The 25,399-nt window shown below is 46.8% G+C and overlaps 1 protein-coding gene across 10 annotated transcripts in view; it reads right to left on the bottom strand.

Moving 5' to 3' along the window:
• Positions 1 to 1,259: 1,259 nt before the first annotated feature.
• Positions 1,260 to 25,399, bottom strand: part of IL1RAP (interleukin 1 receptor accessory protein) — a 44,670-nt gene continuing 20,530 nt past the window's right edge. For 9 of the 10 annotated variants that reach the window (XM_075507143.1, XM_075507145.1, XM_075507147.1 and 6 more), the window contains exons 3-11: positions 17,701 to 17,986; positions 16,748 to 16,940; positions 14,754 to 14,919; positions 13,710 to 13,781; positions 12,426 to 12,555; positions 11,311 to 11,459; positions 8,806 to 8,955; positions 7,709 to 7,852; positions 1,260 to 4,990 (exon numbers count right to left, since the gene is read on the bottom strand). In XM_075507143.1, coding sequence (XP_075363258.1) covers positions 4,545 to 4,990; positions 7,709 to 7,852; positions 8,806 to 8,955; positions 11,311 to 11,459; positions 12,426 to 12,555; positions 13,710 to 13,781; positions 14,754 to 14,919; positions 16,748 to 16,940; positions 17,701 to 17,986 — 1,736 coding nt within the window. In that variant the 3' untranslated portion in view covers positions 1,260 to 4,544. Of the gene's footprint in view, positions 4,991 to 7,708; positions 7,853 to 8,805; positions 8,956 to 9,803; positions 10,111 to 11,310; positions 11,460 to 12,425; positions 12,556 to 13,709; positions 13,782 to 14,753; positions 14,920 to 16,747; positions 16,941 to 17,700; positions 17,987 to 25,399 lie in introns of those variants that run through there. The other variant, XM_075507150.1, reaches the window with a different exon arrangement.

The raw sequence follows: 25,399 nt of genomic DNA, 5'->3' as shown, positions 1-25,399 counted from the left end.
GAAAGGTCTTTCTTTTTGAAACTGGAATCACAGAATCATAGCAAAATGGAGGCAGGAGCAGCCCTTGGGAGGTAACCTATTCTACCTGCCTGCTCAAAAACCACAGGTTCAATTAATGTGAATTATTCCAACACTGCTGACAGGAAATGTTTTGATTGAGCTGACAGAGATGGTTTTCTTTTATCAATTTTGAATTTGCAACACTTTTTGAGGCTCAGACATTTTTTTTGGCACGGAAAATGCTCAAATTCCCAAAGATAGATTTCTGAGAATGCAATGCTTTTAGACTTGGCTGACCAGAATACCTCGGGATGTTCATTTTACAATGTAATCCCAGCTCATGAAAAATCGTGAGTGGCCACTTCGCAATGTACAGGCAGAATGGTCCCTCCCAGTGACACCAACAGCACACGATGGGACAGGCAGCAACAACGCTGTGGGGGTTTGGGTACCAACAGAGCTGGGAATTTGATACTCTTGGATATCTGCTTTGTACTAAAAAACTTCCACCTTTACTATGTGGTTACAAAGAACACTGCATATTTTTGTTGGTTTACTTGTGTCTCCCCTAATGCACCCCAGAGATGTAACAGAGGATTATAAGAGCCACGCGTTTGTCCCAGCCCAATAAAAGCTGGGGGGTCACAGATCCCATACCGATATCCCATAGACCCCAAATCCATAGACTGTCACAAGTACTCATTTTGCTAGTGGTCTGGAAGTGCTAGGCTCTTTCTCAACTTACCTGCTAGCATGCAAACAAGGGAAAAAGCCAAGAAAGTGCCTTGGATGAGAAAATATGAAGCTGAATGAACCTTTTCTACCCAACTACCTGGAAGGTGATGGGCAAAGCAGCCTAAGAGTGAGTTTGATTTCTGCGGTTAGGGCAGATTTCCAAGATTGCTATTCAACGTTCTGGCTTGGTCCCTCAAGCAAAGGGATGGTGTTTCCTTCCCATCTTTCTATCTTGTTATTGCCGAGTGAGCACTCTTCAGGTCAGAGACTTTCTGTGTGCACGTTCACTGCTGGGTGACATTTGAACGCTGCGTGTCACCGTGTTTCTGCTTGCAGGGCCCTGGTGGCGGTGGTGGTGCCTCAGGATCTCTGCAGGCACACCATGAACAGCCAGGAAAATGCCCCCCTCTAAGGAGGTGTCCCCAGGTGATCTTGATGCTTGGACTACACAGTCGTCTTTCTTTAATGGCCTTTCACAGATGTAATGGGGAGGAAAATGATACTTATGAGAAATGCACAAGGACTGAAATGCAAAAGTGAAAATGTTTTATTGAAAAGCAAAATAAAATAATACTGACACTTCACAGACCAAATATCACAAAGGTAAAAACATACAGAAAAGAGAAGGGAAAACTCTGGAACAGCTGTACAACATCAAATGGCGGGGCGGGGGGGGGGGGAGATATTTTTTCCAATTTGTGCCACACTGTTTCCCCATGAAATAACAATGAGGAACTTTGTATGAGCTGCATATTGATAAACGTTAGGTTAGAGCACAGAAACTCAAATGAATCACCTGAACTAGACAGATGCTGTGACAGAATCCCATAATGGAAACCACATGTGGCATGGGATGAAACAGCAGGCGTATTTGAGGTGCTTTGCAGATCTGCATTACAGCTGGGACTGGGGTCTACCCCTGGCCTGACAGCTCCCAGCAAAGCCAGTGGTAAAGCTCCTGGGGGAGCAGAGCCTGCTCCAGCACTATTCCTTCCATGCTGCTCCCCCGGACCTCTCAGGCCCCCTTCAGACCATCGCACCTTTTGCCCTGTGGGCGCTTTCCTGATGTCTCTCAGCAATCCTGTTCTGGGGTTGCAATAGCACCAAGGGACACTGCAATGTATGCCAGAGAGAGTCCTGGTCCATTGTTTATTTGGAAAACTCTTTGAATAAAATCAGCAAAATAAATGAGGTGGATTTAACTTCCTAAAATAATCAGACTAACTAAAACATCAAGCAGAAGTTCTCTTGGTACCTCAGCCAAAAGCGAGATGTGATGTGGTGAGGTCTGGGATGTTGATTGAATTTATGCATATCTTTGAGTCAATTTTTTTAAAATTAAATTGGAATCTAACACAGTTCTGCTTTGGCCTCAGGGCCTTCCCTCTGCCTGCAGATCTGGCAGCCGATTACAGGGATGCTGAAAACACAAACAAAAAGGTGAAGCTGGGCAAAATGACGCAGTTGCAATGGCTTCACAAAGCTGAGCATGGTTTTGGGTGCCATCTCGTACAAAAGAAGCTTTCTGGAGCGTGGGCAGCAGCTCTGCCTCTCCAGACAGCCACGGGAGAAAAGCTCATAACAGTAAAGCTTTTAAGCACCTCTGAGCAGATGAGGCGCTCCGCTGCCTTCAGTGAAGCTGACTGCAATTTTACTTGCTTAAAGCAAAGCGTACTCGGGGAGGGAGGATGAAAAGGAAGGTGAGGAAGAAGCTCGATTTGTTCCACGTTGGTACAGTACCTGCCCAACGGCATGGGTGGCTGCAGCTCCCCCCTGCCCTGGAATAACATTATTAATCATAAGATGCTAGGAGCAAGGGGCTTTGCTGATGCCAGGATTCAGCCCCACACCTCTAAGGCTGGGCTGTTTACTGGGATGCCCTCGAACCTCCCTGCTCAGCTGGGTGAATAGTGCATAGACTCCAGATTGTAATGCTTTTTTAATGCCATTATGAATGGCTATGCTTCACCCCCTGGACACCAACAGAGTGAAAGCATGAGTCAGAGGTGACTCAGGAGCAACCATTATCGACAAAAAATAAGCATGCACTTAGTGTGCATAATACTGAATTCCACCATAAAGTGGGCAGGCCCTTGCATTGGGAGCTGCAGGAGTGCGGAGACATCCCCAGAGCTTGTAGTTTTATGTGAAAACATTGTGAACGACAGTACCAGTCAATGCCAGGGTCCCGCTGTGCTTTGGTCTGTCCTACAAGGGAAGGGACACTCCCCTCCTCGGTCTGAAAAGCCTGTCTGCTGGGGGTTAACTCACCAGGTCCTCTCCTATGCCTGCTGCCTCCAATTGAAGCAAGGACTGGTACTCAGTGGTTTTTTTATATTTCCATTTTGTGCAAAGGTTGCAGAAGCTGAGATACATCCTCTGTTCTGCAACTCTAGGCTGGAAACAAGATGGGTGGAGACTTGCTTTGTAAAGCCAAGGCTAGTTTAAACCTGAGCCCTGAATTATGAGCGCTGATGTTGTTCATACCCAGGCAGAGAACACTGAGTCTTCATAGAATCATAGAATAGTTTGGGTTGAAAAGGACCTTTAAAGGTCAACTAGTCCAACCCCCCTGCAATGAGCAGGGACATCTTCAACTAGATCAGGTTGCTCAGAGCCCCGTCCAACCTGACCTTGAATGTTTCCAGGGATGGGGCATCTGCCACCTCTCTGGGCAACCTGTTCCAATGTTTCACCACCCTCATCATAAATATTATCCTTAAATCTAGTCTGAATCTACCCTCTTTTAGTTTAAAACCATTACGCCTTGTCCTATCACAACAGGCCCTACTAAAAACTCTGTCCCCATCTTTCTTATAAGCCCCCTTTAAGTATCAAAAGGCCACAATAAGGTCTCCCCAGAGCCTTCTCCAGGCTGAACAACCCCAACTTTCTCAGCCTTTCCTCATAGTCTTACCCAGCTGGACAGAGCTAGTAGTTTTTAATAAGTTCAAATAAGTTTGTAGGGTCTCCTGGGGAGTTGGACATATATCCAGTGTCATCCCAGAGGCCTTGGCAGCACCTTGCATGATGCTTTCCCCCAGCCAGCAGCACAGAGACAGTAGGCAAGTTCAGTAGTAAATTGGGGTTCCTTGCAGTGCTTGTGAAGTCCCTGAGTTTACTCTACAAAGAAGCATCTCAGACATGCCCCATGGCCTGTCCTAATGAGAGATTTCCCCTGGATTATGAGCATTACAGCCCTGAAGGATCTGGGGTACTCGGGAGACTGCAGAGTCCCGGAGACTGACCACTTAGTAGAAATGCTACAATACAAATATCACCTAGCAGAGCTTTTTTTTTTTTTTCTTTTAAAAATGCTTTTGTAACAGCCATTTCACATTACCAAACTATCTGAATGCACCTGCTCCTACAGAAATGTGGGGAGCAAAGATGAGGAACCTCAAGAGTCTATGCTCCCCCCACTGAAGCAGAAATCTGTGATCCCACAGTGATCAGGACAGCCACCTTTCAAACTGTTCCCCAGCCTCTGCAACAGGGACCAACAATCAGGAAAGAGTGAAGACACTTCGGAGAGGAAAGGAGCTCTGTCCCGGATGCTAATGAAGGTCCCATAGGAACCGGACCTAGGAGTATTGGCCTACACAAATACCATGCTATCACGAGGTGCTGGCTGCATCCCACCTGGACAGCCCAAATTTAGACCTTGAGCCCAAGGCTTGTGTGGTTGATGACAAGGACATGCGTTTGCAGAGAGGAGGTGTATGCATCTTTGGTCTCTCTACTGCCAGGGCAGTAGAAAAGCTGCAGGGAGGCATGACAGTCCTCTGAAATGCTTGGGACGCAGTCCTTCATGGCAAAAACCCTGAGTTCCTTCCCACTCCCTGGCCTAACTTGTGGATTTTGGGGGTTTGTTTTGTTTTGTTTTCTGATTGTGTCAAACATTTTTCAGGGATACGTATGAGCCCATCAAGGCTCAAACTCCTGCTAATTTTTTTCACTGGCATTTCCACCTGCAGCTGCTTCCAGAACCTGCCCTTTGGGAACTTGGATTTCTCGCCTTTCCATTTAATGACAGTCAAGGCCGCCTTGGCCTGCTTCAGCTCCTTCACTTTGCTCTTCTTGATGGCTTTGTACTGCACTAGAATGACTTTGATGTTGCCCTTGGAGGCCATATTCTCTAGACCAGCCTTGAGCTCCAGCAGGGCCTGTGTCCCCTGCAAGACGTAGTTGGGGCTCAGGACAACAAGCAGACGTCGGCTTTTCTGGATGAAGCTCAGGGTTTCATCTGTGACAACTGGGAGAAAGAAACATTGAGGTGGTTAGTGATGGCCGAGAACATGCTGCTGAGCTGCTAGTGTGACACCAGGTGTCACGTGAAGGGGACAATAAAATCCCTTGGAGGCCCTCTCTAGAGACTATACTGGTGCTTCCCAACCCTGCAAGCAATTCCAGGTAGGGCCTCCTACACCATTGCTGGTACCCACTGCCCCATACAGTGACATCTTCTACTCCCAACCCCAGGCTGCCTACAGATGTGTTTCCTCCTCCCCATGCTACCTGGAGATGCCTGAGGTAGCTACATCTAAAAGGCGCTGTACTATGTGGCAGTGGCACCACCCAGTGCTATGAGGATGCCATGTGGCCAAGAGGGCTGCTCTGGTAGGCTCAGATTTAGCTTCCTTCTAGTGAGAGTGGAAAAAGAAGCTCTCTGGAGCAAAGGAGGAAAATTGCCAGCTGGACAACACATGACCTCAAGGAAAAGACTCAGCCTGAAGAGGCGTCGGGAAGTCCGAATGCCTACGCTTACATCCTCCCCCGGCAGATGATCAGAATGACTCTGGGTAATCCCTTCACTCCTCTTGCCTTGGTTTCCCCACACCAAACATGCACAATAAGTATCTACACCCTCGCTGAGTGTCCTCATGGGTTAATTTGCTTTGGAAATACTACCAACCTAACTCCTGTTACTCATCCAGCTGTTCCTGTCATCGATGAAAGCAGATTTGAGTATTTCTAGAAGTGACAAGTAACCTGCTCTGAAGACTTTTAATGAAGTGTCCCAAAAGTGACACCCTTTGAGCTGGAGACATGTCATGGGAACTGTGGATCCTCTTTGATTTTCTAACATCTGCAGGTAGATTGTCCTTAGGTACTTTTCTGTAATTAATGTGAAAATTCCTTGTAAGCATGAATCCCAGTGCTTGCACTCTCTGCTGCAGGATCTCCCACACTTCATTGACAAGGGAATGCTCTTGACTGGTCAGAAAATACAACAGAGAATAAAATAATGCTGACAGGCAACTTCATTTAGCTGTCAAGCATGTTTGATTAGTTCCTGTCAGCAAACTTGCAGGATAATCCATCTCCCACTGTTTCTTCATCAAGGACAACATAACTCTCTATCCGTGACACAGATGCATACTCTGGAGGCATGACACCAGCTGCCAAAAGCTACTTCCTGGCCCGCTGTGCTTCCCCAAGAAGGAGATCAGTCAAATCCCAGCTAAGAAGCAATAGGGAAGCCCCAGCAGTGTTGCAAACGGCAGTGCAATGACGAGCCACCCCAGCAGTGCTCCGGAGGGCTGGTGCTGGATTAAGGGTGGCAGCGACTGCCACAGTGAGCAGGGATGGGAGCGCTCCAGGTGGGAGGGTGAAGGGCAGGAGCCCAGGAGAGCTGCGCTGGGAGGAAAATGAGACCCTCCAAAGGGAAAGGGGAAGGATGTCAAGAACCGGCAGAGGGAGATGTACGTCTTGAGAAACAATTGGTGAGAACAGCTCAGAGCAAACCTGCTCTGAGCCTGGCACTGGCATCAAGCAAACAGAGCCTGGAGGGTGCCCTGCCATGTCATCCAGGCTCTCTCTAGAAGGAACAGCATCAGGACTGCAGCTGTCTCCCTGTCCCTTGAGGCACACGTATTTATTTGCCCTCAAACTTAGAGGTGCTGTGTCCTGGCAATGATCTAGGAGATACGATAAAAGATCCCAGACGGATTCTGCTCCCTCTGTCACGCGGCTTGGCTGGGACTCCAGCATTCCCTCCTGTCCTACCCAAAAGGGACCCCAATGGACTTTATCAACACAGGTTCTGTCATCAGTGGGGTACTGACCCAAAGCCCATGAATTCAAAGCGGGGCAGTCTGCACTGGCAAAAGTTCAGGCTTGGAACTTTTAGTAGGCATCAGCTATCATACAGCCAACTGAGTGTCCAGGACACTGGAAACTGTTGGCTAGATTTGTGCCCTTGCTGTGGCACCTGTGTGACTATGCATATCTGGAGAGTTTCACAAACTTCCATTCTTGGTGATTCCCTGCATCCCTCCAGCAGACGCTGTGTCCAGAACCTTGTATGACTTAGCTTGAACAGTGAAAAAAATTCTACATCTTAGTAAAGAGATGAGTCTCACTACCTGCAACAAAGTACTCTTAATCATAGCAGCTTAATTGTATGCCATGTTAGACACAGACTCTCTAATTAATGAGGGTGAGTGGGAGGCCTTCTGGGAGGGCACGTTATCTTCTCACTGATGTTGGCACGGTGCTCTCCACACCTCCCTGAAGCAGACACTCCTGGTTTTTACAGGCACTCACCATTACCCTCTGTGAGCTACCAGCCTGGCCCAGTATCACACACCCCCTGCCTCTTTTCTCTCTAGCCTTGACTTTATCCCCTTTTTTTGAGGCAGCTCAGAGGGTTTGCATGAAGGTCGGTGGTCCGGTTTCCTCATGTTGATAGATCAATCACTCCCGCACATCACTCCTGGGGAGAGCAACTGAAACGACCAACCACCACCACTGGCCCACCACAGCCTTTTTGGTGGCCTGGAGCATCTGCGACATTGTCACGTGAAGCAAAAACATTAGAAGATACCAACAAAAGATCATTAATAGAGATGGGGAAAAAAACCAAAGGATAAAGTTAATCTGGATAGGCCAGTTCCTATCAATTATCAGTACCTCAAAGAACAACAAAGAGAGGATGCGCACGGAGCACAGCCCCCTGTGAAATACTCACTTCCCCCAGGGAGGCTGTCTCTGTCGAAGATACACAGCTTGTATCCAAACTCGTTCTCCAAGACTCCCCGCAGTGTCAGCAGCACAAATTCCTCCTCCTCCGCGTTGCGTGCGTAGGACACGTACACATCGTACTCCTTCCCGTCTGAGCATTGGGAGTGCAGAGAAACACAAACGGCAGAAGAGACACACTTGTGACACTGTGCATGCTGAGCCTTTGACTTGCTTCATGGGAAAAGCAGGTATGAAGACGCGCTTTGAGCCCAGGCATGGCAGGTTAAGACACATCAATTTCCATAGTTACAGGACAGCAGCACTGCCTCTTTGATTACCCAGCCTGAATGTGCAGGTACCCAGACACTGCTGGGTTGCTGAAGGCACGAGACCGCAGCAAGATAACCAACCCATTCTGTCCAGGGTCCTTTTGTCTTTTGACATCTCTGACATCGCTTCCTCTCATTGCTGTCTATCCACATGAGCAGTCCCACCAGAGACTTGCACCCTGCCTACACCCTCTGAGAGCCGCCGCACCCCCTTGGCAGGTTCACACCACAAGCCATGAGGGTTCGAACACCCTCCTCATCCTACAGAGGAAGAAAGCTCAGCTCAGAGTCCCAGGAGATGAACTCCCAGTAGCACAGGGAAGCTGTGGAAGAACCAAGGACAGAAGGGTGATTTCCAGATCCATCCTTTTGGATGCCTTCCCACATTTTAAAGCAAATCATCATGGATTTGTGAATCCTTACATAGTCACCAGAGAAACCAGGGACTTACTGAAACCTGGTGACTTATCTTGATGATCTAGATCAGATGAAACAGCTAGCCATTGGCAGGGTAGCCCCCCAGGGAGCCTGACACATCCATGCTTCACCTCTGCAGATAATACAGAGGACTTCTCTCTTCTTTCCCCTGACCCAAGCCTGACTCTTCTTGCTCTAAAATGACCCACACAGCTGAAAGCAGGTATAGAAATAGAAGGTCAAAATGTCATTATGCTGCTAAGAGGGTTAGAAATAGCTTATATGAAAATTCCCATATGCAAACGAAAGGTCTGGCCTGTAGCAGGATAAAATAAATGTAAGTTCTTTAACTCCTTACCTAGAATGGTTTCATCTGTTCCAAAGTGAGCCCGATAGAAGAGGACCATTTCAAGCCAATAAACGTGATAGATGACTATCAGCATCACAACGAGCAGGATGGTTGCCCCCAATCCACAGGCCAGCTCCACAGTGTACTTCGGTGCTACAAATGGGTTTGAAAAGAAAGAGGGCGTCTGCTTTACAGAACAGGTTGGGCCTTCAGCCAAGCAGGAACAAGCTTGTGTCACGTGCAGCCAAACACCACAGAGGAACAGCCAAGAGCCAAGCTGGCCCTTCAGAGGAAGGTGGCCAAGCCAAGGCTTTTCTGGCACAACACGCGATGGCTGGCCACCCTGGAGTCCCTGTTCTGGGTTACTAGGTCTGGTTGGGCTGGCAGAGCAAGTCAAAGCACAGGCTGGACTTCTGTCTCTGAGCAAGACCTTGGGAGCAGCCAGATGGTAGAATGACCTGTTGATGGAAACCACCTGCACAGTCCAAAGCCAGCTCATGAACGTGACTGTCTCAGCAGCATATGCAAACTCTTGGGGCAACACAACAGCACTTACTTCTAGGAGAGCCAGCCAAAGCTCACCTGCAGCAAAATAAAGCCAATGGCCACCATTTTCCCTCCCCATCAAATACACACAGTTCTTGTGGCTTTTCCCAGACTGACAGCAAGGATATAACTAGCCATGGCCTGATTGTTTTCTACCAGAAAAGAAGAATCAGAGTTCACTACAGAAAAGCTGAAATGCTTGCAAACAAATAGGACAACCTGTGGACATCAAGCCAGAACATCACAGGCCCCCCTCCAACTCATACAGTGTCTGTCACACCACTGCTGCTTCTTTGTATTATGGACCTACGATTTATTGATTTAAGAGTATTATAAAATAACTCTTCTAACTGTATCCCTGAGCAACTCAGTTTTTATGGCAATCCAGGTGGCAGCTGACATGCACACTGGCAAACTGCATGGTAAAAGAACAGCAGTGTGTGGAAACATCACCAAATTCCAAGACTTAATAAGTTTTATTAAAAACTGAATTACAAAAAAGAAAATGGAAGGAATTTAACAACTTTCATTAGGTGATGAGCAGCAGAAGTACATGAGAAGGAGAGGGAAATCATCCAGAAAAAGCAGGAAATGTATATAACCTAATGTAATGAAAGAGTTGGAGCCAACTTGCTAAAAACTGGAAGACAAGTGTTGAGGGGTTAGATTCTGGCACGCTTGATGTTCCTGTGTGCAGTGGGATGGTCTACAGTGAGCTTAGCTTAAGGTTGTTCTGCCAGCAGTGGTCAGGGAGGTTCTTGGATTTTGCTGTGGAACAGAGCAGAAAGGAGAGGTGGTGAGTAACCAGGTCTGCTCGGAGCAAATCCACCCAACTGCCCAGGAGCAGGTGGGGGAGGAAGAGAGAGGCTAGTACAGGTCAGTCCACTAGAAAACAGCATTTAGGGACTGCTGTATAGAGAAAGAATCTGAAGATTTTATATTCACTTCTGCTGCATGTACAAACATTATCATCCCAGAAGAATTATGTATGTAGGATGAACACACTAGCAGATGGTTTCAGCCTTAGTTGTGTGTTTGGTCTATGGTTCCTTCCTAGTGATCCAGAAAAGGTTTCTCTCAAAGGAATAGGACTAAAAAGGAAGGAGAACAAGTACCAAGAAGGAAGAGAAAGAGCTCTTCCAGTAAAGACCTCTGTGAGCTTTCCCACGCTAATAGGGCAGAGTGGAAGGAAGAAGGTGTCTGGCATGTGCTACACAAGGCAGCGCAGGATCCCTTATAGGAGAGGGGAGGTCTGACCTACAGCAAGCAGGTGTTGAAGCTCTAGATGAGGTTGATAAGGAGGTGGAAATATCCACCTTAATCAGGAAGCTTCACATACCTATAGTGAAGGATCAGTTCTTATTACTGAGAGGGGGGTCTGGGAAAGAGGAACAAAATCTTTGATGAAATAAAGATGTAGGAAGAAACCCACACTGAATAGAGCTGGATCAGTCCCATACCATCCATGCCGAGATGGCTGTATCTAGACTGGAGCACCATCACAGCAAGGATTAAAACCAGAGAGCGTTGTGGTTAGACTGTCTCACTCCCTGAGCAATGTCAATGAGTGCAGTCTGCCTTCTACAGGATGCCAACTGGTAGCTGTTGTGTCACGCAAAACCCTCACACAATCAAGTAACCTGAAATCATTTCAAACAGCCTGTCCCCTCAGGTCTGCTTCAATTGTGGTACACGGATGGAACAACAGGTCTATCCACCCCTCTCTCTCCCCAGGCACTTGACCGTGGTAGGGTATATGTGACATGCGTCCCTTGCTCCCTGCCTCCAAGAAGCGGTGCAGTATGACAGCAATAATACAGCAGTGCATACAGAACAGCATGTGTTGGGGAAAAAGGCCTGATGGAATTATTTGTTCCCTTACTGTTTCGCAGGGCAAGGCTCAAGGCAGGACTGACAGCCCTCTCTGAGCATGCCTCATTTCACATCCGTGCTCTGCAAGTGTTTTACCTTTCATGCGCACTATGGCCTGGCTATGGTCCTCGCCTTTGGCATTTCTGGCATAGCAAGTATAATTCCGTTTCAAGTCCTCTGGTGTGGCTTTTGCAACTGTTAGAGTCCTTATGACAGTTTTGTCTTCAAAATCTCTAGTAATTTCACTGTAAGAGAAAAACTAGAGCATTACATGTGTGAAACTGCAGCAAGTTCTTAGTGACAAATACTCCTTTCCCTGATATAACCTGACTCTTTCTTTAGAAAGACCAAAACACCTAAACTGATATTTATAAATTGATACACACTTCAGATTTTAATACAGCTGCAGCTGTTCCTTTAATTGATTTTCCTTAATATTTATTTTGCCACTCATCATTTTCTCATTGCAGTTGTGGCACATTACATTTTAGAGATAAAGGAAGTTCTTGCCTACAAAGCAACAAGATCTCATGAACTCAGGATTCAGAGCCCACATCACACTCCCTGTGCCATCCTGGATGAGTCACTTTGTCTCTCTCTGCCTGAATTGATCATCTGCAAAATGGGAATAATAGTATTTCCTTTTGCCTTTCCTTTTTCTACGTAGGTCTGCAAACCGATTGGGGCAGCGACTGCCTTCCATATGTAATTCAGCACTCGGCAAACGGGACTCAACCTCATTTGGGTTCTTCACGTAACTGAATCTCTATTCCTCCTAATCAATACTATGTATAATACTACATTTTTGTTTTCAGCCTCTGTTTTTTGAAACATTTTAATCACTTATGCTATTTGGGAATATTCTTTTAAATAAAATTGTGTCTGCCCCTGTTTTAGAAGTCCCACAATAGCACCAGCTGTTGGCACCACTACCAGGACCTGAACAAGTGATGATGTGAACTGGTTAACAAAGCTCCCTCAAATCCTTCTGTAAGACGAGACACTGTCCAGCTCCGGAGGCCTCCTCCTTGGAGCTCCTAGTGCTCATCACAGTGTGTTGCAGACACAGGGCTTTCTGATTAAGAGGGAAGCAGGGGACTCCACACTCCCTTGCAAGGGAAAAATGGGACTATCACATGTCTGTACCCACACCCCCCTGCAGGACCCAAGAGAGGGTTAGATACAAATGAAGGTTCACATTACTATATTACCTTTGTGTGACTTTTATCTTGGGGTCCATGATGTCATCTGTGTTTTTCCCATCTATGGTCCACCACACTTCAGTCCGGGAGTCCTTCAGGAAGGTGAAGAAGACCTCACAGGACAGAACAAGGTCATCTCCTGGGAGGAAAGGACCACGGTGAGATACCGCAAAGCAGGAACAGCATCACCCTGACTTTTGTGCTTTCCAGTGATCCTACCAGCCTGAGCTCTGCCTCCCTTCAGGAGGGAATGAGGCCAGCATCCACCTCAGACATCCGATAACAGTTTAACACCCCAGACATGTTGATTTATGACAGACAAATAAATAGGAAAAAATATCCTGCCTTCTCAAATGTGTTACAAATTCCTTGACTGCACCCAGTGACCCACCCAGAGGGAGATGCTCCATGCCAACCACTTCCTCGGAAAGCCAAGCAGTGTTAATCATCCCCACTGCACAGGGGACAGATGCCATAAAGCGAAGGATGCAGCTCCACAAAAGCATTTTGGTGTGGGAACGCTTGTTCAGGCATTTAACTTCCCCTCACGATCAGGCTTGGAGTGTGAATATCTTCGTGATCGGCCTGTAAGTGATTTTATCTTAGAGTGACTCTGGAAGAAGTCTGACCTTCTGAGCCAAAAAAGCTGTGCTTTAAAGTGAAGACTCTGCTGCTAATCATCATCATTGGCACCACATCTATTACAGCAATTTAATGGGACATGATCCATTCAATATAGGGAATTGCTCCAAAGAGCTGTCAGTCTAAACAGGTGGGGTGGGGGAAGGGGTGTGGTACCCCCTTACACAATGCTGTGAGGCCAGCAAAAGGAGAGCTGTCATTAATTAGGAAGTAATCAGCCAAAAAGCGAGAGGAGATAAGCAAGAAGTGACCAGAAGGCTGAAGCCACTGAGGGGCTGAATGAGGGAGGGTTGGAGCAAAGCACAGCCAGGGACAGGGCTGAGACAAGGTCCTACAGGAACTTCTCCAAGCAGCTGAGGGTCCCCATTTCATCTGCTTCTGCAGCTGCAGTCCTGCATCTCTGTGCCTGAATATCTATCTATATTTGTGCTCGCAAAAAATAAACTTTTAAAGCTGTGCTCTCCTATTCTGGCATCGAGAACTGGCACCCCACCCTGCCTGCCAGGCAACCCGTGGCAGCTCATGTGCTCTGTGAAGGAAAGCACCGGGGATGCAGTGGAAGGGGAGAGCTTCTGTGCCTGGCTGGGTCTCCCAGTCCCAGCAGGCAGGCTGCCAGGGCAGCAACAGCAGGCAGCAAGCGTTGCAATTTACCTGCTTCCAGTTCATAGACAACTTTCTCATTTGGAGAGATGAATTGTGGTGGCAAGGCCTTGTTCGGAGATCCTGTGGGAGAGAACAGAGAGAGATCCATGGGGACCTGGACTTCATGAGAACCTGGGGTCCTTGCATCCCCGCTCATGATGCCCTTGCACCTCACTGCACATGCCCCAATCTAAGTTATGATACAATCCTGATGCAGAGTTCCATGCAAAGAGAAATCTAATCCTAGTCCACAAATTCAGGGCCAGACCCAGATTTTGAGGCTCTTCCAAAGTTTAGGTAAGTCTACATACAAATTTTTGGGCCCCTCACATCAGAAGAGCTCCATACCCCTCTCATCTCCCACTCAACATCTCCCCCAAGGCACAACCCGTACCAGTTTCTTTCTATTGCTGCTTCTAATAAACAAAATACAAACATCATTTCCTGTCGCAAGTATTTAATTCAGCTTTTAAAGCAGCAGTTGCCATGGGACTCAGCACGTGCTCTACTGTTCACTAGGTTTTAAGCTCTGTCTACAATTCCCTGGCAGGTAGGCTGAGCCCTTGTGCCTGGGGCAGACCTGTCCAAGCACTGGGCCGGGTAACTGGAGCCCTGCCTGGCCGATGAACAGTCTCAGCCTCAGCACACAAGGCTTTGCGATTGCAAGACGACCGAGGCAAGTTGGCTATGGTGGGACAATCCCACAAATAACGACGAGCAAAGGGCACTGGAGACAAAAATGAGCAAGAGTGCCAGGGTTATGCATTCACCTGCCAGCAGAGGGTACCCCTGCCCATCTCATGGGCTGTACCTCACCAGCCTAAGCCTGGTCACCCTGTGTTGTTGGGGGCACTTGACATGGTGGTGGGTAGGACCTCCAGTGCAACATGTCCTGGGCAGTTACGTGAGGCTGAAGCAAAAATATACCAGGTCAGTCAGGTAATGCAGATTGAGCACAACCACAAATGGATCCTGTGACAGACTCTTCTAGCTGTTTTCACCACTTCTGCAGTTATCCACCTGCATTTTACACATTTTTGAAGTCATTCTTACCCACCACCTTCATCTTTATGGTTCTGGTGAGATTATAGGTTCTTCCGTGGTCCTTGAATGTCACAATACAAGTGTAATTCCCTTTATATGCACTGCGGACAATGCCGATGACAAGCCTGGGCCCTTGGGGGTATCGCTCATAGAAGCCATGCACCAAGTTGCAGTTCTGGAGTTAGGCAGAAAAAGACTTGAGTTTTGGGATTCAAAAGTAAAGATATTGGTTTAAATGCTACTACAAAGATCTGTTTTTAAACTGTGAATATGATACTTGGGATCGTGATGTAGGCAGACCTAAATACCATGAACTTTGAGCACATTGGAATACAAACTGGTATGTTCACCTTGAAAAAGAGGTGATGAAGCAGATGACCCTAATAGTTTTATCCCACCTTGAATACAGGCAATTTTATATATTTAAAAAAAAAAAAAAAAAAAGAGATCTCTGATCCAGAAGTACATCTGCAATCAAGGTGAGTACCTCAGCAGAGTGAAGAATGAAAGTAAAAAGAAACAGGAAGAAACTGCTGATGTATTCACAAATGGATACTAAGACTAAAGGACATGTCCCCTGTTGATGTCAGCGTGTCTAACTCTTTCGGGACTAATCAAGCTACCCTGACTGACTTCAGCAGAGGATGAGGCCCCAAAATTGCAATTGGCAAACGAGAATCTGTAGTACAAAAACCTTAATAACTCTTCTCTTTCTATCAGGCAAGGCAGGAAACCTCTTCCAAGTACCAAGCTAGAGATCCCTTTTCAGAAAGGGGTTATGCAGATGACATCTTGATTGTCATAAAATCCAAAGATGTGCACATTTTCTAGGAGATTATTTCTGAATGGTACATTTCCAAATCAGATACATCCTAATGGGGCAGTTTAAGACAGGGGTCGTATACCATTTTTAATGATTTTTATTAGGCATGGGATGACTTGCTGCCTGAAAAATTACTTCCATGGGGCTTTTTGTTTCATTCTGCTAATTGATTGTTGAGATGTGAATTTCAGTGAATGGTACAAGTAAAGCATTTCAACTACTGGAGTGAAACTGCTCCTCTTGGATACAAAAGTAAGTTTTTCCTGAAGGGTTTTAGAGTTGGGGGTTTTTTTAGGGGTGGTTTTGGGTTTTGTTGGGGGATTTTTTTGTTTTTGTTTTTTTTTTTTTTTATTTTTGGTTTGTTTTTTTTTTTTTTTTAAATCAGCAGATATATTTGTTGCCAACTTACTTTATTATTAAATTCACTCATACAGAACCTTCTATCTAGAAATTCAAAAGCACTTTATAAGCAGTTAGAGAATTCAGTCCCATAGCCCTCTGGCTGCACATCCCCTGAGAAGTCTTATTCTCTCTTGACTAAAGGCTTCCACCTAGAAAAAAACACTGAGGTCAAAATTTAATAAAATTGAGCAGTAATTCTGTAGGCAAGAGCCTGAGGATGGCTGGAGACAGCCTAATTATCAGAGCAGTAGGGAGGGTGGGGTAGGGATGCCTCCACCTTCAGAAAAGAGGTTTGCTGAATTGTGTCAAACTGGGCACCCATGGTCCTGGCAGAGGCCTGATGTTCAACTTCTTTTCCTGACCTCAAAGGATTTTGGAAAGGATGCTATTTTTATTAGCAGGTGGGGGTGGGGGTGGTTTTTTTGTTTGTTTGTTTTCAGAAGAGGGAACATGAATCACAGTTTCCTTTACAGGGATAAGGACAGCAGCTCCGGTAAACTGCCCACAGCTGAACTGAGGTTCCTAAATCCCTGCTAGCGTATTCTCTCCACTTGTGCACACTGGTAAAAAAAGTTTCAGTGTTAGCTCTCAACTCCCTTCCAAGAGCAGTTTTACCCTTGAACTCAATGGAAACAAAACTCTTAAAATTAGTAAAGCTTAATTAACAGCTTCATCACTGGGGAGACTCCAAAACATAGCTCCATTATTCTCATGCCAACCATTGCTTTTTCACATACAACACTACATTCCCCCCACTGCCCAAATAAGTCCTTCTTACCAAGTACCACTTGACAGTTGGCGTTACAGTAGCAGGGTAAAACCCATCAATATCCGGACATATGATCTTCTCATTGGCGTGCTCCAAGTAGAACATCTCCTCAGTGGGTTTTATTGAATGGCTCACACAAGAGTGTTGGTCTTTCGGAACAACCTCCAATGGAAATGCAACTTTGCTGCAGTAGGTCGTATTTCTAAGGACGGAGGAGGACAGGGCTAATTAGTTGAAACTTGTTTACTCCTATAGCAGTGGAATGAAATAAAAATCACATCTGCAATAACGAGCACCATAGCGTGGATGAGGTACATAACAGCCTTAGTTGACTCATTTATAAATGGGAAAGAAAACACCATCAGAGATGGCCACACTATCTCAGAAAAGCCTATAAAGATGACTAACAAGCAACACGCACTCCCCTGCTGGTAAAGCAGATAACAGGGTCAAAGACAAGATGAACAAGAGACAACGTGAGGAAGATCAAAAAGAGCTCTTGTGCTCAGTGCATAGCAGATGCTATGTTCATTTTGTACCACACTTAGAGACACTTTTAATTTCCTAGAAGTCTGAATTTCATGAATCTTTGCCAAATTAGCATGCAGTCAAAACATTACCCCTGCATCTGAAGCTATTTTTACTCTAGACATACAGATCACTTCTTAACGGTGAGTGCCTGTGGATTTTGCCATGGGCTCAGCAATAATATTTTCACGGACACTTGCAGCTAGCAGGGAGAACCATGCTCATTAATGTTTGCAAGGCTCCAAGCATTATTACAGTGTAAATTGGCTCAGCACTGAGCGGTCTTATAATTGCAACATTCTTTTCCCATTAATGCTTATGTAAATGGTCTTCTCCCTACAGAAAGATCTGGTGCTAACAGCATAATTTTCCCTCTTCCATGAAAGTCCTTCGATTATGCTGAAGACATACAGAAGCTGCACCACACAACCTACCTGAGCATGCACGTATAATTCCCAGTGTCATTGAGAAGAGCAGGCCAGAACCAAAGGGTGTCTTTCTCCTTACTGATGTGATTGTCCGGGAGACGAAAATTAATGGGCTCCTCCAGATCCCTGTCCTGCCCAATCCTGTACCAGATCAGGGTTAAGCCAGCAGAATGGGCTGTGCTGTAGTTGTACTTCAAGAAGGTCTCGAAAAGCGGGCATTTGATCTTGGCAGGTTCCCCATCATAAATCTGGATCTGCTTCATGGTGTCCACACCCCAGTCATCGCAGCGTTCTGCAGCCAGGAAGAACAAGGCACCTTAGCTTGCAAGTCTGCAGGAGAAAAACAGTTCTGCCCATGTTCCCCACAGCCCTTAGTCCTGTCCCCATTAAAATCAGAGGCAAAAATGTAGTGTTTTCAGTGAAAGCAAACTGGGCTTTTATAAAGCAGAGTAAGAACACTGTCTTCATTTCTAGAGAACCTGCAAACCTCTACTTTCATTTGTACACCTCCTACATTTCTTCCAAGCTATTTATCACCCATCAGGACAATAGGATAGGATAAGATACTCCTGCATAACACCAGACTTCCTAGGGAGCTCCAAGAAAATTCAATGCTAAAATCTTGTGTGGCAAAATAAATTTTGGATGAAAACAATGCTAGAGGCGTGTGTGCATCCATGCACAGTGACAGTGAAGATGGAAATAGAGGTGTTGAAATAAGATGAAAAAAAAAAAAAAAAGTAACAATGCAAACATCCACCCTCCCTTAGAGCTATAGGCCATTGCCCCTGCCAGAAGAAGCTGGACTGGGGGTTCTGGGAGCAAGGACCATCTTTCCTGTGATGGATTCATGCGACGCCTGTGCATGCTATGATAACACAAAGAGTACAAGCACTAATAAGTGACACATTGCAACTGTTTATAGTGAAAGTTTGGGAAGGGAGGCTGAGCGGCAGAAGAGACAGTATAGAAGAGGTGGCAGCAGGTTCTCTTGGGGATCCCCAGGCAGCCCCCAGGTGCAATCCCCAAGCACAGTTCAACAGGCTCAGCGTGGCTCACGGCAGACTCAGGCTGACAGAGAAACTGGGCAGCATGAGAAAAAGCTGTGCAGTGCCTTTTTTTTTTTTTTTTAATTTATTCTTGTCATTAGTGAATAGTTTCAGGACAAACAGCACAGTCAAAACACATTTCTCTTCTGAGTGCTCCTTTCCACTCCATTCCTCCTACCCATCAGGATGCCCAGTCACAAAGGGACTCGGTGCAAGCAAAGCACGGTACCAGGGTGTCAGCAAACCTGAGAGCAACCTGCACTGCCGGTGCCAGCTGAGACACACGGAGAAGCTGCTGTCACTGCATCTCCTGTCTCCCACGCTGACGAAGCAGAGCGTGGCACAGCACGCTTCCCAGCGCATCTCTTGTAGCTGCTGGGAGGCATTAGCCAGGGCAGCCTGACGTCTGAGAGCCCAAAATGAGTCGAACAGGAGAGGGGTGTGCTGCCTGCAGCGGTCCCTGGAAGCAGTGTCTCAGCATATCACAGGCACACCAGAGACGACACTGCAAAGCCTCTCCAGTTTGCAGATATTAGAAGAACTCGGACCAAGAGGAAAAACAGAATACAATATGCTCTTTGAGCCCAATTCTTCTGAACTGACTTCACAGGCCCAAAGCAGGATTTCTGGCATTTTATCTTGCTTAAATAGACACTGGGATGCAGCTTGGCCCCAAATTCATACTTAATTAAAAAAAGCAAAGAGATAAACCTTTGAGAAGATGGGCCCACAGCGCTTCAAGGCAGCAACGCTAACTCCTGTGGCTCAGCAATGGATAGTCACAGTTAGGAGGAATCTGGGCCAGTAAGAATAGAAATGTTTTCTGGCAGGTTTACACATAAATGTAAATGCAAACTGCACTGCTCCTCCTGTGGTATGCCAAACACCCATATGACAGAGTGCTACTTCTGGAGGAAGAGAGTGAATTGGGCTAGGAAGAGGCAACGAAGCTACCCAGAGTACAAGTATTTGCTAGTAGGAACCCCAAACCCAAATGGCTGGAGAGTGCCATTGCTTGTCATCTAAGAAACATATAGACATTTCTTTCAAAACTGCACAGCATCATCCAGTACAGCTGCTACCACAGCCAGCACCAAGGCTCATTTTGAAAGACCAAACCACTATTGGAAGCCTTATACCATGGGAAGGTGCATAGTCCGTCACCACCATGGTCAAGGCCAACTGGAACCAGTACGCTGCTTTATGCTGGTGGGGTCAAGCTACTGGATTAGGCATGGTGAAGTTTCCATATAGTGGTGAGACCAATGAGCCTGCCAGAGACTGCCTGCTAATTGCATGATAAAGCACTGATTACTATTCATGGAGGGGGGCATTTGTTTTTATAAAGAAATGCTTTCCCTCTGAAAGGAGCAGACCTGGGTCTGTAAATCAGGACACTCGGGTTCTCTTCCCAGCACCTGACTTTGCTATTTCCTCTTGGGCTGCATAAAGGCAAATTGTCCTTATTACTTCAAATGGCAGGATTAGAGAGGAAGAAAACTATATAAAGCGTTACAGTGCTGAAATTCTTGGAGTCAAGATCAATGAAATTTGCAATCATGAACAGCTCTTGCATGTTGCAACAGCTCATAAATCAGCATTGTAAAACTACTTACCCGTTCTACCTGAATGAGTTATTGAAAATAAATACAACTATTTTATTTTTTTTCTTCCTAGATTACTCAAAAGCAATGCATGGGCCTTCTCTTCTTGGCTGGGGAAGAGGCGACTGTTATTATTCTTTACTCTAAGAGCTGTACCTGGATATTTTGTCTCAGAGCTGGCTAATTGGCCTGACTTCAGAAAGACTGTCACACTGAACAGCTAGCCCCAAGGCTCCCCGCGTGCGTCCTGCCTTGGGGTGCTGCCTGCTCCAAGCTGAACCCCAAACACAGCACATAACTGTGCTGGTAACAAGCAGCTACACCACAGACCGCAGGAGCAGCCGTGCAGCTTGAGATCGCAGGCTGTGCTTGCCACCCTGCCGGCAAGGACTCCTCCTGGCTGCCAGGGCAAAGCCAGCCCAGCACGGCTCCGAGGGCTCAGGGAGCAAAGCCACGACCCGTCGCTCACAGCAGAGATGGCAGAAACACCATGGGCTGGAGAGAGACCTCCTTCACGCATAAAACTCCAAGGACAGAAGTTGTGGTGCTTCGCACAGCTTTCCTCCTCCCCGTGCCATGCTGCCAGTAGTACTGCTATCCCGATTTCTTGGGTGTTTTATGCCTGAGGTAGCTGGGCTCTGCCTGACATGGCATGTGAAGGGACTGCAGGACATCCCTCACACACACCTTTGTGAGCCACCGCCTCCTCGGCTACGACGTGGCTCTTCTCCCTGTACCAACAACATCCTTTGCCATGGTGGCACTTTTGCAGCAGACCCCATCGGATGGGTCAAGCCCAGGCAGCCGGCTGCACTCCCCACACACATGTAAAGCGGAGGGGATGCTTGCATTGTTATTGCTGTAATTTTATTCGCATCCAACAGCTCCCTGCAACATTTTGTGGCCCTTCCACTATTTTAACCTTTATTGGATATTCAGACCCTATTTGCTGCTAACATCAGCATGCAACTACTTGGATGTCAGTCTAAACTGGAGATAGCCTGGAAAAAAAAAATGGCATGACTTCACACTGAGCTTCACTGGCATAAAGCAGCTCCCGCTATGATAAAAAAAATATATATATACACACACACACATATATTGATATATCCTGACGCCAGTAACAATATCTGAGGGGGCATTGCAGAAAGAAGGTGCAGGAACCCAGTTCTAATTGTGAGAAACAGCACTAACTTCTACGGTGCTGTGCCCATTTGCAGCAACTCACACTTGTTTTCACTGGCTAAGCCTAGGAAGCTATTTTCTTCTCTCTTGAAATGTTTCCTGCACAAAACAGCCGTTGGAGTTAAGAGCAGCTCCTGATTAAATCGAGTGGGATCAGCATTCATGCTCTGACTTCAGAGGTTCACTAACAAATGGAAACCAGTGAAGAGATGGGGAGCTGTATGCAACTCCATGGTTCCTTCCATGCTGCAGCGAACGGAGCACTACACACATAACTGAGGGATACAATAAAATTCTCTAAAAATCCACCATCCCACAAATGCATCTTCCTAGAAACACCTCTGCAAAACACTTTTGAAAGAAGCCATCTTTTTCTCATTACTGATGAGGTGGTACTGCAGATGCCTCAACTGACCCCTCTTAGTGCTGGGTGCTTTGTAATCACACAGCAGGGCAGTCTGTGACCCATAATACCTACCCGTGACAGACAACGCAGGAAAAAGGCGAGAAACAGTCCTGTTTCCACAGCCCTGCTTGGGAAAAGGGATGAGGATTATACAGGCTAGAGGGAGGCTGCACGGCAGAAGGAAACACCCACCTCCAGCATTGGAAGAGAAAGTGCAGACAGCAAGGTCAGGGTAAGGATGCCCATCTTGATTTCATGTGCCTCGAGATAAAGAGAAGAGCGGGCTGCTGCGCTACTGCTCCTCCCTGATGCACGCTGGGAACTAGGTGAACTGGCAAAGGCAACTCCAAACGTCTTCCTTGCTTGGACTGTATGTTGGCATCCGTGTTCATAGGGGTATCTACTACTGATACAAGGGACAGAAACCTCATCTCTTACAGAAATAGTCAGACCTGTCCTGTTTCTGAAGCAGGTGCTACAACGCCCTTAAACACCAGGTATCCCAAACCAGACTCCTTCTCAGAAGCCAAACAAAGCTGAAGAAAGTGGCTTCTCCAGATGCAAAGTAGAAAATGAAAGGAGAGAAAAAAAAAAAATAACGATGCTGCTCAGCTGCATAAAGGGGAAAATAGACATTTCTGGAAACCTTTCCCAACCTTTCACTTATTGCACTGATTTACCCCCTTGGGAACAGAGCTCTCAATACAGACACCTAAAATGCTCCTGAGATGCATCTGCAGCACCCATTACAAGCACACACACAGTTAAAATAGAAATGAAATTGGTGCAATTATTTGGATTTTTCAAGAACAGACAAACTGCTTACCCCATGGATCAAAAAAGAAAACCAGAGTAAGGCCACATCAAGAAATGCTGTCCCATTTTCTCCATGGTTTGGCATTTCTATGCAGTCATTTTAAGTACCTCCATTTAAAAAAAAATTCTCAACCACCAAAACTCTACCGGCTCCACACTGCCTCCACCCCTTCCCTCCCTGGCCCTCCTCTGGGGCTACAAAGGCTTCCCCTAGTTAAAATTTCTGTGAAGAAATAATAAAGAGCCATTCTTATGAGAGGCCACCTATCACGCCGGCACAAATTACCCTGCCATTTGCCAAATTGACGGGCCCTTCTTAATTGCCTCTAATCTTGGGAGGGGGCCCGCCCTGCACGCAGACTGGGACTGTGCAGCGGCAGCAGGACACGAAGCCATCACTGCTGCCAGTTGAATGACATGGCGGACCCCTCTTCCCCATGCCATTTCAGCAGTAGCATCAGATGGGGCTGCACTATCTCAACAGCTTCCTACTTTCTTCAGCCGCCCCTGCTGCATTACCTTAAAGCAAAGCTGACATGAGTCAGCCTTCACCTGGGGAGCACAGCCAGGCCAGCAGTTAGTTTGATACAAGAATCAGCATCAATAAGGCAGAAAAAGCTGGTCAGGCAAAGCAATTAAGTGGGAATTAATCATTGCTACCTTAAAAAAAAAATTTTTTTCTCCACCCTATTTCAAGCTCACAGCAGTCAGTGATAAGGAAGCAGAGGAAGTCGGGCTGAACGGAGGAGTAGCACTGTGAGCATAGGAGGTGCCAGCTGTGGCCAGCAACCACACGTGGGTGCGCTTTCCATTTACACCGGTGCCAGAAGCACCCATTCTTCCACTGTGTCTGCGGTTTTCCTTTCACACGTGCATCCTACACGAGACCAGCCCACAGCAGCGTGCTCCCCGGCCGTGTGCTCTGCTCAGCAGCTGAGCAATAAGGCAGCGTGGCAGGGCAGCGTTTCCCCATGCGGTCTGTATCCCATCTGACCATACAACGCAGCAGAGGGAGGGTAGCGTGGAACAAAACAAATGAGAACATCTTCCCTGAACTGGGAGAAGAGGCACAGACCCAAATATACTGAAATAGGTGGGAATGGCAGAGAACTTGGATTAGCCCTAGCCAAGATCAGCTAGCTCTCACCATTTGCTCCCACTATCTCCACAGCAGCGATAGTGGCCAGAGAATGCCTAAAAACTGTTCATAGCTCAACACTGCCTTGGAGGCTCAGCCTGGAAGCTGCACAAACTCTGCAGGAATTTATAATCTGACTTCCAGTGGAAACACATCAAAAAGGGCCTGTCATAACCTTACTGCCTTCTTCCCTCAGCCTCTCCAACAGAGCAAGTAAATGGAAGCGGTCCCAAATGGAAGTGGTCCTGGCACAAACCTCCCCGTGACCAGCTCGGATGCACAGCACACAGCCCAGCCCCATCCGCACGGTTCTGCTGCAATGGCACCGGCAACATGGCTTTATGCTTCTCCCAGGTCTCACCATATTCATCCTGTGTTGCCGCTGAGCTGTGATGCCCCCATGGACGCGGCTCCACTGGATGCTCCACACAAGGATGAAGTCTCTCTCTTTCCCCTCCCCTTATCATTTAAATAGATAGGGCAGCCAAGAAAGGAAGAAGGAAAAGGACTCTCTTTTGCAGAACGGCTCATCATTTCCAAACGCACTTATACATTATGGTTGTTTAACTTTAGATCCTGAAAGTCTAGTTTAAACAGGTGCGACAGTCTGCCTCTGCCAACTTCACGAAAAACAAGCTGACTGCGTAAACTTTTGTTGACTTCAGCACAGCCAGAACTTCAGAGGAAGCAGCCAAGGCACGACATCCAGAAAACGATGATTCTGTAATGGAGCCCGTAGCTCCCGACTCCCAGGAGCTTTCCTTATGTAATCAAGCACAGCCTGTAACGCGGGGAGGGGTAGTTGTTGTCTGCGTCTCTTAAAACTCCTCCATGGTGAGCTCCGTGACTTCACTCTCTATCTGTGCGTAAAGCTTGTGTTTACTGTATACGGCACAGAGTATTCAGTTACCTCCAGCAACTGGGCCAAAAAAGAAAAAAAAAAAACCAAGTATTTGGTTTTCTCTAGCAAGCTTGACATGTTTTCCTGGAGGCTTTTTTTAAAATTGAGATCAAAACGATAAAGGTAGGGGTATGAACTGCTTCAGAGCCTGAAGGAGAAAAGGAGCAAATAGCTACTTTCCATCCCACTTCATTGAGGAAATTGCTGCGTGAAGCAAAGCAGAGCAGCACAGGAAGAGGAGAGACAGAAAGAGGAAACAGAACGGCCCATTGCAAAATCATCTGTAGGAGAGGCAGCATCAAAAGGAGGTTTACCTGATTAGCACCACTGTAGAGCTGTGCTTAAGCTGGCAGGGGCTCTTCTGTGTGCCTGGGACATCAAACTGGGACTTGACAAGGTCCAGGCTCAACTCCTGGCTCTGCCACAGGCTTGCTTGGTTAAACCCATGCAGCCTAGTTATCACACTGAGCCAGGGTCTCTATTGCCTGCTTTTAAATACAGTCAACAATTCTGCACTGCCCACCACAAACATCCACAGGAACGTCTGCATAAAAACAATGCTGTGGCAGTTGTTCTTGGATGAGGACGGGAACTGAAAAAATGCAG

This window comes from Mycteria americana, chromosome 7, assembly GCF_035582795.1.
Source record: "Mycteria americana isolate JAX WOST 10 ecotype Jacksonville Zoo and Gardens chromosome 7, USCA_MyAme_1.0, whole genome shotgun sequence".
NCBI lineage: Eukaryota > Metazoa > Chordata > Aves > Ciconiiformes > Ciconiidae > Mycteria > Mycteria americana.
This window is presented reverse-complemented; position numbering and strand designations above follow the sequence as displayed.